Here is a 16,543-nt window from a genome sequence, read left to right as displayed (position 1 = left end):
AGACCAAAATAAGTGAATTGATTGTTTTCCTGTTAGTTTCCAGAAGGTTTCCTTTTTCCTGTGTATTTTTTATATAAGGTAGGCTTGAGATGTTATCAAGACATCAAGTGTTATCAATTTGAATTTTAAGACAGTATTTCATTTTTAGCTGATCTTTACTACCTGTTCCACTACCTGTAACTGTTAAGGTTAAAAATTAAGGATGAAAGAGTCAGAAAGAACTTATAATTGCTCTAGTCCATTATACCTATTGCATATTTTATTCTCTCTGTACATGTAAGCTCTAAAATGCATCATGAGACATTTTTTCCTTTTTGTGATTACAAGCATCTGGGCAGTAGACTAGACTTCAGAAAACGGGGTGTTAGCTTTTCTCTCTCAACTATTTTCTCAGCCTATGAGTTGTTTTCCATCTTATTCTCTCTCCCCTATTTGGCTGGCAAGGGGAGCGATAAAGCAACTTGGTGGGCACCTGGCATCCAGCCAAGGTCAGCCCACCACATGACTTTAGACTGTACTTACTGTATGCAGATAATTGAATTTAAATAGAACATCTTTTAGTGTAAAAATCCATACTAAATTCAAATTAAGAAAGTTTGATCAATGAACATAAAATCGGCTAAGTAAAACTCCATGTTTAAATAACTACATGAATATTTTCCAGCAATAGGAAGTCACTGAACCCTTCAAATTATTTCTTAGTCCTCATCTGAGTCTCTGTACCCTAACTTCTTTTAACAGCTCAAGTCATTCTTTGAATAACTCTGCAGCAACTATGGTAGCTAAGCTACATTCAGGTAGTTAAGACATGTCTTACTTCAGCCCTCAGGGTTGACACTACATCTAGTAAGTAAGTATAAGTAAAAAAGATAAAATAAGTGTAATGTTTCATTAACAATTTATATTCCTTGAGAGGAAATAACCTTTCATTAAAATAACAGAGTTGTGCCAAACCTAAACTATCTCAGTTCAGCCTCTACACAGGTATGAGCTTTTCACACAACACTTATTCCGATGTTTGCCTCTGATCATCTCAGGACTGTTATTTGTATAATCAGTAAAACACAAAACTAGTACATTCTAACTATAGAGAAACTCTTGCATATTTTACTCAAGAGCCTCTGAAGCTTTATTTCTAATTATGGAATAAACTATGCTATAAAGAACCTCAGAGGGTCTCTCATAGTTTCCTACTCAGTGGAGGACCGATTATAAAGCTATAATTAGGCTGATTCAGTCTTGCCCAGTTCAGCTTCGAGTACCTCCAGGAATCAGGATTCTACACCCTCTCTATGCTTCAAACTGAGTCTTGAAAGATCACATTGTTGCTGTAAGAAACAATAAAAGATAAAACTTTGCAGAAAAAGAGCAATTTGCTTCCCACCGGTTATTTTAGTTCTTGAGAAGTGATGCTTATAGGATTTCTCTATGAGATCAGATTGTTGTGGCTAGATACTAGGGTGGATAACTAAAATTCCTAAATTCTAGGCTCCATGTCTGACACTTCTGCAGCGTATACAATAAAATCTGAAGAACAACTTATTATCAAACTAGACAGTCCTTGGGGTGATTAACTGCATTAATTCCACTTCTAAACCACCACTTGTTTAGTGACTCATGTTCAGGAATTAAGTGCCAATTTCTTTTTAAATAGCTGTCAGGGTAGACACCAGATCTCAGTGTCTTCACTAACAGAAGTACATACCAATAGATAGACACAGTCCATAACTATTGTAATGAGGTATCTATAGATTTTATGGACACCTTTATTAGAGGATCTCCAAGAATTGACTGGAGCAGGCAATTTAGGTGGCTTTAAGATTCTAAATTCCAACTAGGCAATGTTCAGCTTTTTAATAGTTAAAGCTTTAATTTGTGAAAATTCACTGTTTTGGCTGGATTTTTTTTAAAAAATAGCTGTTTAATTAAAATTGCGAATAGATTTGAAAAAGAAATCAAGACTGGAGAAGATTCTGGAGTATAGGCTGAGGCTTAGCAGCCTTTAATGAAACACAGTATGAGAAGTTACAAGATACGCTTGCTCTTACTTAACCTATTATCAACATAAGAAAAATAAGGAATCTTCATAAACAAAGAACAGTGCCTCAGAGGTTGCAGTCTAGGAAATAAATTAATTCTAGTTTAAAAGAAAAGTACTTCAGCTAAGGATATGACAAAACCAGTATCTTTCATTAACATAGAAGCTACAGAGTGGGCAGAACAAAGAATGCTAAAGAAGACTGATGAGGTAAGTTCAGCAAATGTCAAGAAACTACCTTGTCATAATTTTGTCATTCTTCAAAAAGGCTGAATCTCATTTGGGATCTTCTCTGAACTAGATAGCTTAGAAAAACATTGGTGATCTTGGAGCACAGGATATGAATAAACACCTGTTCTCTAAAAACACATTCTGGCAGGGAATAATAGTATTTATGTTAGCATACTGCTAGTGAAATATTTCTGGACAAATTCTTCTATAAAAAAGTACTCAGATTCTTTTTCAGTCATGGAAAGCAGTTTTATAGGACTATCTGCGAGGAAGATACAAGATATTAAAGATAAATTGACCTCTTTCAAAAAAACCTTAGATAATTATCCTAATTACCAAAGGGCACAGTATGCTTCCAGTATCTTATTCTTCATGACTGTAGATCTTTACATGAAGAGAAGAAAGACTATGCTAAATTTCGATAGGTTTTGAACAGAAAGATAGTGTAAATTTGTTTCATGCCATCAAATGCAAACACACTTTGCAAAAATTGCATGAGACAGAACTACTGAAAACACCACTCTCACTGCACTGTCAAAGGAATGAGCACATAAAAGTTGCCTAAACCATTCTGCTTACTAAATAGACACGGATGTCCTACACTCTTGAGAGGAACTGAGGTAAGATTTGGCATACACTGTGAAATATAAGTTCAGTGGCTACTGGACCCAAAAGTCCAAGGAATACTTTCATACACATTCCTAGGTATGAGACTGTAAGATAAGATTCATCAAGGTTTGTTTCATGAAAAAAAAAAAGTTATGACATGTCTATAAACTCCCTGTTTTGACTGGGCAGCCATGACACTTTTTGAACATGTAAGCTGAGGTACTCATATGTAGAAGATTATATGAATAGTTTCAGCAACAGAACAATACTACATAGGGGTGGAAAGACACCCCTATCAGACAAGGGACATTTTCTTTTTAGGTCAGATAATCAGGTACTAGGAAGCAGGTATCTTACTAATTTATCTTAAGAAGCTAAATAACGGAATTGGAGAAGCTACCATTTAAGAGGCTGATGAGTATGTTGAGATATGTCAAATTTATTCAATAGTTTTTATCTTCAAGATTAAGAAGTAAATGAAGAAAAAACTCCTTTTTAAAGAACTTCTGGGAAAGAGCAGAAAGAGAGCTTTCTGCTCTACTAGCAGAAATTTAGAAGGGATTTTTCTTGTTAAGAGACCCCTGAGGCAGGAAACAAGGAAAAAATGAAGTTGTGACTTGAATAAGAAAACATACCCTTCATTTACAGTTTTCAGAGCCCCTGAATGACATGAGCCCATGCTTCCTGAAAATAAAAACAGTGGTTACCAAATTGGGACAAGTAAGTGCTACAGATTTTGCAGTGATTCTGTCAACTTTTCATAACAACAGTAACTTGCTTCCACGAGAGAGCACAGAAGTTTCAGAGAAGGAATCAGTCTCATACTGCCTGCAGTGTTTACCTGTTACTAGAATACTTAAGAGGGGATGTTTGCTACTCAAATGGTGAGATGTGAGCCACTTTCAGAAATTCGTACCCCAGTCAAAGGAAAATAGAGCACAACTACAGAGACTCAAGAAAAAAAAAAATTAATAATGCAACAAAGATACTATAGCCCTTGAAAGGGAGAGAGATGTTGGCTGCAGCCACAGAACATACCAAGAAGCACTGCCCACAGCTGGCAGTGACATTCCAACTCAACAGGATCTTCCAGTATAAGAAAGTTTTAGAGACTGTATTTCTTGTGCCTTAAGTGCATTAAAAAAAATTAAATTGTTTAACTGGGTATTACAAGACTCATGCATTACAACAGTGAACTTGTATCATTAAAGTATTTCCTAGACAATGTAGTATGTCAGAGGCTTGCTTAACAGTGAAACATATTTCTAAGGAAAAAAACCTGCTTGATACACACAATTTTATCTCCCACAATGGACTGAAGTGTCAGCTTTGTACTTCTCAAACATTTTTCTTGATGGGTCCCCTACTTCCACACAAACATTTTCCTACCTGTCCATCACTGTCTTTGATAACCAACAGCACAGGTGTGTCTAATCCCATCATTGTTCGATACAAAGTCTTCAAGCTCATGCCATGCTTCGCAGTACTGTAGACAAGAGTCCATGGATAGCCAATAGTCCGTGGTGGAAGAGACTTTGTGAGCTATTAACAAGAAAATGACAACCCTTTATTTAACATACCTTTTACATTTAAGAATGTATTACATGTAAATGAAAGCATATTCTGTTCTTCTGAACTGCTTATAAGTGGCCTTAAAAGCTAAGACTAAACCTGAAGTTTCACATGTGTATTTTCTACTTTTGGTCACTCACACAAGTTTCTTTTCCAACATTTACCAGTGACCTGCAGAAGAATCATTTATCAAGTGAAGTACATGTCTTTGTTAAGGTATCTAAAAGGTTTATTCAAGGACAGTAAAACCACAATTATTGTTGCATAACAATACTGCATGTCCCATCAATGTCTCAGCATTGGGTTACTACATCACTCAAGTCAGCAGGTAACAAGCTGAAGGGTAAATGTTACTTGCTGTCCTCTTCCTGTGCCTTTTAATCCAAAACTTCATTATAAATGTTTTAAATGAGATGACTTCAGACTGTACAGCAAAAACTGCAGTGAAAGCCATGATGTTTTCAAGAAGGAATGAAAGAGGGGCAAAAACACAGGCAAGAAGTGTCATGGGGTATTGAAAGTTAGGATTAAAAAAAAAAGGAAGTATTTTAGCGATGAATCATGCTCTGCTTAGACACTTAGACATGTACAGGTCAGATGGGATCCACCCAAGGAAACAGACAGCTGGAAAAAGTGCTCACTGATCCACTTCCTACCATTTGCCAGTAGTCCAGGTTAACTGGGGAGGTCCCACTTAGCAAATGTGGTGCCTATTTACAAGATGGGCAGTAAGGAAGATCCCTACAGGATCTACTACAGGCCTGTCAGTCTGACCTTGGTGCCTGGGAAGGTCATGGAACAGATCATCTTGAGTGCCACCAGCATGTGCAACACAACTAGAGATCAGGCCTAGCCAGTGTGGGTTCATGAAAAGCAGATCCTGCTTGACCAACCTGATCTTCTATGACAAGGTGACCTGCTTGATGGATGAGGGAAAGGTTGTGGATGTTGTCCACATGGACTTTAATAAAGCCTTTCACACCATTTCCCACAGCAGTCTCCTGGAGAAACTGACTGCTTATGGCTTAGACAGGTGCCCTGTTCGCTGGGTAAAAAACTGGTTGGATAGCCAAGCCCAGAGACTGGTGGTGAATGGAGTTAAAGCCAGTTAGTGGCTGGTCATTAGTGGTGTTCCCCAGCACTCAGTACTGGAGCCAGTCCCGCTTAATATCTTTATCAATGATGTGGATGAGGGGATTGAGTGCATCCTCAGCTTGCAGATGACAAATTGGGCAGGACTGTTGATCTGCTGGAGAGTAGGAAGGATCTGTAGAGGGATCTGGACAGGTTGGACTGCTGGACCAAGGCCAACAGTATGAGGTTCAACAAGGCAAAGTGCAGGGCTCCTGCACTTGGCTCACAACCACCCCATGCAATGCTAAAGACTAGGGAAAGAGTGGCTGGAAAGCAGCCCAGAGGAGAAGGACCTGAAGGTGCTGTTTGACAGATGGCTGAGCATGAGCCAGCAGTGCGTCCAAGTGGACAAGAATGGCATCCTGATATGGCCATTGGTGAGGCTGTGGTTTGAGTACTGCAAGCTGTTCTGGGTCTCTCATTGCAAGAAAAACATTGAGGTGTTGGATTGTGTCCAAAGAAGGGCAGTGAAGCTGATGAAGTATCTGCAACACTGGTATTATTACGAGAGGACTGAGGGAGTTGGAGTTGTTTAGCCTGAAAAAAGGGAGGCTCAGAGGGAACTCGCTCTCCACAACTATTACCACCTGAAAATAGATTGTAGTGAGGTGGCAGTTGATCTTTTCCCTCAGGTAACAAGTAAAAGGACAAGAGAAAGTGTCTTCGAGTTGTGCCATCAGAGGTTTGGATTGGATCTTAGGAAAGACTTCTTCAGTGAAAGGGTTGTCAAGCGTTGGAACAGGCTGCCCAAGGAAGTGGTTGAGTCACTACTCCTGGAGGTATTTAAAGGATGCTTAACATGTGGCACTTAGGGACATGGTTTAGTGGTCCACTTGGCAGTGCTGGGTTATTGGTCAGACTCAGTGATCTTAACATCTTTTCTAACATACACAATTTATTTTCTTTTATTTAACATCACACAAGGTCTTCCTACTGGTGTGTTTTACACTACAGTCATACAATTTGTGATACATTAACATATAGGAGTAAAAAAATGACATATCTAAGTTAATACCTTTTCAATTTGTTCTGGCTGTAGTAATTCACTTGGATCGCTAAGATTTGGCCGGAATGCTTCAGGCTCCAGGTCTGTTTTGATATTTGTTACCTGTTTTGAATTGATATCTTCTCTTGTTGTTATCTACAAAAAGAACAGCAAGAAAGTAAGTATTTGCCATTCTATTAGCAGGAAAGATAAACTTCACAGGTTTAAAATCATGCAGTTATCAAGTTAGTTAGGCAAGTCCTTCAAAAGTTAAGAAATCCGATAGGTTTGATCTGAGCAAGACTGCCACTGCTTCCGATAGCAAGCTGGTACACAACTATATACCAATAATACCAGACACCTACTGAGAAGAAAGCTATGGTTTTATGCTAAAACAACAAAACAAACAGTTCCCATACACAGTTGATGGGTTTCAAATGCTTTTCAGAAGTTACCTTACATAGTTCTTGCATTTTAATACTAACATAGCATTCTAAGTGTAATTAAAAAAAAAAACAAACAAACAAAAAAAGGAATTAAAGCTTAAAAACTGACATTTTTCAATAGTTTCCGAATGAATACTCTTTCAGAGTACTTAAGAAATTTATCAGATATGCAGTAGACATCTGGAGAGACTGCTGTTACGTATTTTGAGCAAACCATTTGAATGGAGCCTTTGAAGTATTGCTGCTCCATGAACTGATCTGCCAGAGCACTTATGGGAATCAAAGAAGGAAGAATTGAGGGTGGGGAAGGGAAAGCAGCAATAATACTTAAGCTGCGTAGTGAGCTTTGAAGTCTGCAAAGATGCATTATGCACAAGGGTCCTGCAGTAGTGTAAAATATGTGACCTATACATCTACCCTATTGAGTTGTTGTAGATACCATTTAGTGGAGGTGGCAGAAGGCCATAAAATTCCTCATCAGATATAGTTCACAACAGCTTCTTACCCCAGCTGACATTCACTGGCACTTTCATATTATAGTGCCATGTCTTGATAACTAGAATAGCTGAGATCCAAACAGGTTTCCTTCTATAAATCTTGTTGCAGGGATATTTAAACCTTATTAGGGATAGTGAAATATGACAGAGGAGTAGGACAAAATGAAGAAGTTAAGAAGATAAGCCACTGCAGCAAGACTTATTAAAATGTTGAGAGATTTGCTAAAGGAAAAAAAAAATCTTAACAACAATTAGTGCATCTGAATAATTTATCAGCCTAAACAAAGTTTCACTGAAAGCCAGACTGTCCAAATTAGAGCCTGAATCCTGAAAATTTCAAGAAAATACCTGCCAAAACCACCTGCCAACTCCAGTTTACCACATCCCTCATACTCTAAACATACAGGACACGCCTACAGTATTTCACAATATCACCATGGTAAATTTTGCCAAGCTTCTGTGAACTTGCCTAGTTAAGAAAAGAGAGCCAAATCAAAGAAAACTCTGAAATACAGACAGGAATGTTTAAACAAATACAGCCACCCGAGCAAAAAAAAAAAAGAATATCCCTTTCCTTTCTCTCAATAACTATAAAAAGAGTTGCTATCACAAACTCCTGTTACTTAAAAATAGTCTTACAAAGTCAAAGTATCAAACTATATTCAAACACTTACTGAATTACCGTATTAATTTTTAACTCAAGAAAAGGTGCACTTTAAGCATTGCACTAGCAATAAGGTCATGCCTTCATTTTTTCAATAGAAGGTAAAAAACATTTCCAATGTAAATATGTAATTATCCATATAGCTTCATATGCAAAAAGATGACCTACATGCTGCATTATAGAGTGTTATCTCTAAAATGTTATTTCATAGTCCAAATCTTTTCCACTTTAAAAGCCTTTCATCCATCATATGCTACTGTTTCAACTCCAGACAAGTTCAGCATTGTTCAACTGTATAGCAGAAAAACTTATCAGAATTAAAGAATAACAATGGGAATAAAAGGCCACCATGCAAAACAAAAACATGAATAATTTGGCCTCAAGTGGCACGGGGGATCATGGGTTTTCTGTTCAGTTTTTTTTGTTTAGGTGTTTTTGTGTTTGTTTGGGGTTTTGTTTTTGTTTTGTTTTTTGCCTTTTTCATTATTATTACAGTAAAGCACTTTTCTTCTAGGAAGAACACTGCTTTGTAGAACCAGTCAAAGAGCGTCTGTTCAAAAGTATCTGTTTGACAGAAAGCTGTGTAGCTTCAAAACTTACAGATTTATTTCCCACCAAACTCTGACAGAACAAACTGACCTATAGTCAGATTCCAGGGGCTTCCAAGATTAGTAACTGTCACACAGTCTCCAACACAGCTGGGACCACAACTCTCAAATGGCCTCAGAACAGGCAGTTTATAGGCAGCAACCAATCCCATCAGATTTTTAAAGCCTAAATCTCAAGCTTGGGCATTCTAGGTGAAAGATATTTGGGGAGGAGCTCTTATACTTTCAGGATATTAATACAGGGATTCTCCACCACCGCTTGTCAAAAACAGAACAGTTCTGTTTTCAAGAGGAAATTTTCTTTTTTTTTTCTAAATTTCTGATTTTCCTATACAAGTAGAAGTGCAGCTTTTTGGTTCATGGCTTATGCTCATTATTGATCTCTGTAACTGTACTACTTACAAAACATTTTAAAGCAATAACTACCAATTATTAAATCAACAGAAATAACAGAGCTAATAAAATGCTTTCTTTTGTGTAATTACATAATAGGTAAAAAAAAGTCAAGATCACAGAAAAAAAAACAAAACAGAACAGAACTTTTTACAGTTTCAGTGGGCAACTACTACAGGAGAACTAAGTACTCAGTGCTTCTAAGGAGGTTTAAGGGAGGTCTACGCTATGCTTTCCATCAGTAAGTTATGTTAGTTGCTGTGTACATCATACAATTTTATAACTGTCAAAAAAACTAAGAAACACCTAAAGAGAATGCAAATAATAGTTTCAGTTCATATCCATAGACCTTTGAAAATCCAAACTGCTTTCAAAGTACTGTTTTGTGTGTATGTGTATGACCTTTGCCATGCTGAATTGCCTCAGTTACCTGCTTTTATAGTAGGAAAAATACTTACCTATTCCACAGAAGTTGTGAAGCTTCATACTTGCCAAGTACTGTGAGATTCTTGATGAAAGATTCCTATATAAAATTAAACACCCATGCAACAAGGTTTTGGATTCTTTACCTGTTTTGCATTCTTTTTAGGAAAGCTTCTATCTAACACAACACACCATTCTAAAGTGGAAGTTAAAACACAACACTGCAAGTCAAGCAGTACTGAGAACAAATTTTCAAATTCTAACAGAAAATTCCTGTGTGAAAAAGGTGGAAGTAGTAATTCCGTCATAAAATTACTGATTCCATCATAGCATTGCACAATTAAATACATCCAAAACAAAGGAATTTTCTGCTGGATCCTTGTAGTGCTGTAGACAAGACAAACCCACTGAGTGCGGGACTTGCCCTGATCCAAGACACTACAAAGAAAGGTGTTTTAGTATCTGGAGATGGGGTTTAAACTACTGAAGAGGGCACCTGGAGACGTCTGCAGAGTGTGCGCAGTTCTTCGCTATTTAGAGCATCGATCCTGCGGTGATACTCAGCCACTGACACTACCTGAATATGGAGACAGGAAGACAATAATTCCACTGACAGTTGAAGAAAAGTAAAAAGGTATGAAAGAAAAAATTGGAGGAGAATGGAGGGAAAATGTGCAATGACAACAAACAAACAAGAAGGGCTAAAAGATGTTTGTTTCTGCAAGGACAATGCACGTGTAGGTGATTTTAGACATATGAGTACACACAGCAAGATTACAAAAACACTGAGGGCACTAGCAGTCAGATATATCTCACTGCTCTAGGACAAATACAGAACTGATAGAGGAGTGCACAAAGTTACCAAAATCAGGATGCTAAATTAAAAGTCAATCTGAGTTGCATGCCTTAACCCAAACTCTTCAGCCCAAAGTCCTCTCAGACATTCTTTACACCCAGATTAATGAACCCTGTGAACCTGGTTTGCTTTCCTTGAGGAAGACTAGAAGCAAACCTCAGGCTTCTCAGCAAGTTCTGACTTTTCTATCTGGCAGTGAAGACACAGTTAAAGACAATGTAGCAGGACTACAGTTCAATAATATCCCAATATCACGTCACAATATCTTTATCCTGGACTTTCTATTCCCCTCCAAAGCTTCAGGAGTTGCTCATCTGTCAACGCATTCACTCCAAATGGCATCTCCACTTTGGCGGGAGGTGTATCCCCAGAAAGTCTTCAGTCAGAAAGCTCTAGAACATGCTGCTCTGGTGCAACAAGCTGGCTAAAGGACTACAACAGTAATTTTGATGTAACTAGAGCAAATAATGTGATTTTGAGAACAACTCAAAATCATCATTTGTATGAAAGCATCTTAAAACAGCTGGTGGAGAGATTAAATGGATGTCCCATGTAGTAAGAGTGTATTAAAAACTTCTAGAGCCTACCACAGTGCAAAGGAAGACAACCACAAGTCCAGCAGCTCCCCATCTACCTGCCCTTACTACAAGGAGTTTGGCCAGATACTCGCCACTGTCCTGAGTACAGAGCCCACAGTCACGCATGACTGGCTCTTGAGCAGCGATGGTTCACTTTACCCCATGCAACTGCAAGGCAAGGAAAAAGGAATACTTGTGACACCCAGTTTTAATACTGCATAATCTGCAATTACTAGCACTCAATTTATTTCCATAATTTTTCTACTGTTCTCTTAAAAAAGATCAGGAAAATTGTTGGAAATGGTAGCGGTTTGTGCATTCTCAGAGTCAAGCAGCTATATTCAAAACTTTAACAATATTCCACTGAAACGTATGAGTGTAGTTTTATCCTTTTACTTGCTGTGACAGTTCATTGCAAATTACATTGTTCACACCAGCAACTTATGATTGTAAGCCTGAAAAGCAGTAATGTGAGGACCCCTTAGTCTTGTTGCTTCTTTAAGCTCAGTCTGTACCACATGCAAGGCAGTAGTTAACTTACAATGAGCCATAAATATGTGGTTACTTAAAGATTCTTGAAAAAAAAATAAAATCTCAGAATCCCTGACACCATTATATAGTTGCTGTTTCACACAGTGAAATGCAAGCAAGCTCTGTAGGCTTTGCCTTTGAGCTGTCAACTGCATCCTCAGTCACCATCCTGCACGTGGGAACTGCTTATGAACCCTTTTGCTCAGTGACTGAGATCTGACAGACCTTTTCATATGCCAGGGAGGTGCCTCATATTTCCTGTTTGAGAAACATAAATACCTATCCAATAACTTTTTGGCATACTGAACTTGTTTCACACTCACGTTCCATCTCTTTCAAGAACAAAAGCCTGCAAAATGGAAGACTATTGGTATGCAATGACAAAGATCATACAAATCATGTCATAGAATGTCAAACTAGCCATAGAAAAATTACAAGAGAGGAATCCACCCTCTCAAACCCAGTGCATATTTTCAGTATACAGTCCATACTAAATTCAGTGAGTAAACCACAAGAAACTGTTTCAAGGTTATCCACTCATCACTGAACAAGGCTTTGAGTACCTTAAGATACCTCAACAGTTCAGATACTGTACCTGGTTTTTTATAGAGTGCCTACAGTTTAGGTCAACATGCTTTATTTTTGCTTTGCAGTGGACAAGATTATGTACTTCATGATTAAAATAGTTACACAACCTTAAAGTCATATATGTCTAAGTTTACTAGAAACTACCTTCTACAGGAATTGGTTGAGATACATCTTGAAAACAGCCAGCATTTTGTCACTGCCCGGCTTGAAAGCACCATTTTAAAATGTCAGTAGGGACATTAGAAGTTTATTCTCTTTTATAATCTGGTTTAATTCATAATCTATTTATGCTGTTTCCTCTTCCATCAAGATTTCTTCATGTTCCTTCCTTACAGTCATCTTAATTTTCTATTCTACTTCACCAAGCTAAAGAAAAGTGTTTTCTCCCCTCTTCTCCCCCACACCCAGCACTCATGAGTTGTCTGTTCTGATCATTCCAGGACCTTCTACCACCTCATTCTACTTTGAACTTTTATTCTCAAACACAGAACTTAGTTTTTCATACAGTATTAGATTTAACTATAGTAACCTTGCAATCAAATCAGTTACCCATCAAATGTGTGAAGAACAAAGCTGAAAAACCGGCTGGACCACTGGGCCCCAAGGATTGATGTTCATCAACAGTTAAGAACTGGAACAGGTTTCTCAGGAAGGCTGCAGTATCTCTACCCTTGGAGGCTTTCAAAATTTGACTGAGCCAGGTCCAGAGCCAACCTTGACAAGTTCTTACAATTAAGTCCTTAAAGTATAGAAAAAGCTTTCTAAATTCTAATATAGTTCGTATCTTTACACATAAATTGCCAAATTGCCTAAAATTGTAGTAATCTAAGTATTCTGCCCAGGAATAAAATGCAGGTCTATCTGTATGAGTTCGCTATGTGCTTTATTTGTTGCACTCTCTTTACTATGCTGTATCAGCATCCAGTTTTCTTCACATCCAAAGCTACTTTTTGAGGATCAGAAACTGTTCCTGAAGCACCTACCCTTTGTTCTCCCTCTAGTTATTTTCTCTTCAAAAAGAATGCAGGAGGAGAGAAAACCAGCTAAACCTCTTGTGGTTAATCTGGGCACTGGCTGGAATAGACCAAAACAAATAATGTGTACAGCTAGGATATTAGTGTGCTTAGGGCAAAAAGGGTTTTTTGCTGAGGCACTTGAAACTGTCTACCACAGGACAACTCCCAAGTTTGTAAAGACATGGAATATATCCTTAAGACATCTAATACTACCTGTTCTATTCATAACAGCAGCATTGATGAGAAAACATGGGATGAGTCCTATGACTCTTTCAGTTGGACTCCCCACACCATGTATATGTGAGTTAATCACCTAGCAGAACACACATTAGTTTTATTATTTAATGAATTAAGGATTCTCCTTTTGGAGAAACTCATGTTTCTAAACTTTGTTTTTCTGAAAATACGTAAAGAGTACTGAACTCTTACAAGCTACACTGGCATATGCAGTGAACAAAACAGAAACCAAAATTCTGAATATGGAACTTTTCTGTCCTTCAACAACATATGAAAATACAGTTAAAATTGTTTGACGTTTGATCAGCCCTTTCAGCCACTGGCCATATCATTCTGCCACAGGCAGATGTGAAAATGAAAACTTTTTACACCAGTGAGGGATTCCTCAGTTTAACAAAGCCACAAGAGACACACCTCCCCCAGTGTCTGTTTGCTAACAGGGAGGTTCAATTGCTGCCCTCAAAACAAACACAGTTAAACTTTCACAGTTAACAAATAGCTGAAATTGTCTCCACCGAGAAAGGGAGGGTCTTATCAGAGCTGAACAGTGCTTCTGAAAGATAAGAATGGGTAAAGTTTAACGGTAAAAGTGGCTCTCTTACACGTAAGAGTGCAACTCTGAATATGAAATAAAAAACAAGTATTAAGAAAGAATGAAAGCTGAGCAATTTTACTTTGGATCTTCATACATCGGTGTAAAATCAAGTGAACTGTAAGCTTCATGAACGTAAATTCTTGAGATTTAGAAAAAGTTTCACTCTTAAAATTCCAGGACACTTAATTTAAAAAAAAAAAAAAAAAGTCAATGTAATTTTATCAGGCCACTTACAAAGTTACCTCGAAGTATCAGTCCATCTCTCCAATTTATCAATGAACAGGGAGGGGGAAGAAAGGATCAAACATTTTCTGAAGTCTGTAAATACCTTCTGATAAAAACAAAAGGTACGTTTGTGAACCAAATGCTGCTGTGAATATTTTAAGAGAAAACACTAGCTCTATTTTTCAGACAAATTTAGTTTCCTCCCAAAATCAGTTACACACTGCTTGAGAGAAAACAATAACAAAGAAGCAGACCCCTCCATCACAAATATGATTTGAGACATATTGATTACATAACGATGATGCATTAATACATGGGGCTTACCACACCAGATAAACAGTTACAGGTATAATTTGAAAAAACCCAACCAAACAACAACCTACAACTAATTTAATTTGATTAATCTTTAATCAGTGTGGCTACAAAGCTATCCATTTACTGTCTTGTGTGGTTTTCAGCTCCCTATCACACTACTGGTAACAGGGAAAGTGTTAGGACTTAAAAGAACTTGCAGCAAACTGTCTCAAAACACTGTCAAAAAGAAACTCCCATAAGAAAAGCCACCACGATAGAAACTCGAGATAAAAGCAGATGGCAAAAATAGGAACCAGGCCTGGCAAGGCAGATCTAGGTAACCTACCAGAACAAAGATTCCTACCATGGAAAACTGTGAGAAAGGAAAGCACTAATTCCAGGCCTAAATGAAGGTAAAGGTTTGAAATCCACACACTGGACAAAATTCTACTGTGCAAACTGTAGGAAAGAAAACAACTGCTTAGACCCATGCCATCCCACGTTATGGGAACATCTCTGATGCCCCTTGAATATCCAGGACTTGGACTGTATAAAAGTGGTACCCCATAAGCATGACTTGGGGGACCCTCACCCCCGAGTAGACCAGAAGAAGAAGGACCAGCAGGATGCCATCAGAATCCATCTGGTGGTGATATCTTTATCTTTTTACCTAATCTGTATCTCTCTCATTCTTTCTCTCCCTCACCTCCACCCCCTCCCTATTTCTCTCTACCTCATATTTAACATTCAGTAAAATCCATACTATTGACTTTGGCATATGGCAACTGGATCCTAACAGAAGGGAAGGGACAACAACTAGCCACTTTAAGCAGAGAAGGACCAGAAAACGACAGCAGTCCCCTGGTTTGGCTGGCAGTGTGGTTCTTTCTCTCCTTCAGTATCTTTAAAGCTGGCCCTCCCAGAACTGTTCTGCACACCAGGCTGTTTTCCAGAGCAGGGACAGAAATGCTGAGTATGTCACGTGACAGCAGCATTCTCCCTGTGACCACTATTGTCTTCACAGCTTTGCAAGATGAACTGTTAAGTATCTGCCTCAAAGTGCTCTAAGCCCACAGTAACTGCACCAAACTGTAATTAGCATATATTGAAGATAAAAAATCTGCAATAATCAGAATAAATGAACTTGAGAAGACAGCAATCAAAGCCTGCAGCACACAAAGTGTTACACCGAGTCTGAAAAACTTATTAAGCTATTTTTTCAAGATATGAGAAAACACTCATTTCAGAGATGATAATGCCACCAAGAGAACTAAATTTAACACAGAAAACATCAAGCAGTTTAGGATGTTGGTGTAAAGAACTAAGAACTAGTTTTAAGAAAACTACTTTCTTAATGAGGCAGGCTAGGAACCTGTACTCATTTTGTTCAAAGAAAAAAGATCTGTAGCAACATGACCAATAAAACCCAGTTCCCTTGCAAAATCATTTAAGGAAGTTTCAGCACTAGCAAGCAGAGAACCCAGAGTTTCATTGCTGAAACCACAGCACCTGGTGCCTGACCTCAAGCTGCCACTCCAGGACAAGGCAGATTGAGCAAGGTTACATCTCAGTTCTGATACTCTGCTCTGCAAAGATTCTCTCAGGTTTGACAAGAAAGTGTAACAAGTTATGCTTACAAGTAACTGAAACATAGCCCAGTATGAAAATGTTTCTCTTACTTTAATCAGAAAACAGATCAACTAAGGACCAACTTCAGATTCCACAGATCATTAAAAACATACAAATATAAGCTTCTACTACTCATTTATAACTAACCTATTTGAATGTTCACCCGCTCCTCTAATTTGACTGCATTTGCAGTGGATATTTCCCAATTATTAAAAATGTAAGCAATATAACACCTAATAAGTCAATGGAAGATCTAGAATCATAGAATGGTCAGGTTTGGAAAGGACCTTAGAGCCCATCTAGCTCCAACTCCCCTGGTATGGGCAGGGAACCTTCCACTAGACCAGGTTACTCAGAGTCCCATCCAACCTGGCTTTGAACACCTCCAGGGATG

At 38.1% G+C, this 16,543-nt stretch overlaps 1 protein-coding gene across 11 annotated transcripts in view; it reads right to left on the bottom strand.

Annotated features, from left to right (window-relative positions):
• The window catches only part of OXR1 (oxidation resistance 1), a 266,285-nt gene that overhangs the window by 5,007 nt on the left and 244,735 nt on the right, over positions 1–16,543 (bottom strand). For 8 of the 11 annotated variants that reach the window (XM_051785167.1, XM_051785165.1, XM_051785160.1 and 5 more), the window contains 3 exons: positions 10,097–10,177; positions 6,600–6,725; positions 4,268–4,420 (listed from right to left, as the gene is read on the bottom strand). In XM_051785167.1, the coding sequence (XP_051641127.1) occupies positions 4,268–4,420; positions 6,600–6,725; positions 10,097–10,177 (360 nt within the window). The remainder of the gene's footprint in view (positions 1–4,267; positions 4,421–6,599; positions 6,726–10,096; positions 10,178–16,543) is intronic. The other 3 variants (XM_051785162.1, XM_051785170.1, XM_051785169.1) reach the window with 1 other exon arrangement.

The sequence above is a fragment of the Manacus candei genome, unplaced genomic scaffold (genome assembly GCF_025592945.1).
Source record: "Manacus candei isolate 608988 ecotype Guabito, Panama unplaced genomic scaffold, ASM2559294v1 h1tg000019l, whole genome shotgun sequence".
NCBI lineage: Eukaryota > Metazoa > Chordata > Aves > Passeriformes > Pipridae > Manacus > Manacus candei.
The sequence above is the reverse complement of the archived record's forward strand: the minus strand, read 5'-3'. Positions and strand labels throughout refer to the sequence as shown.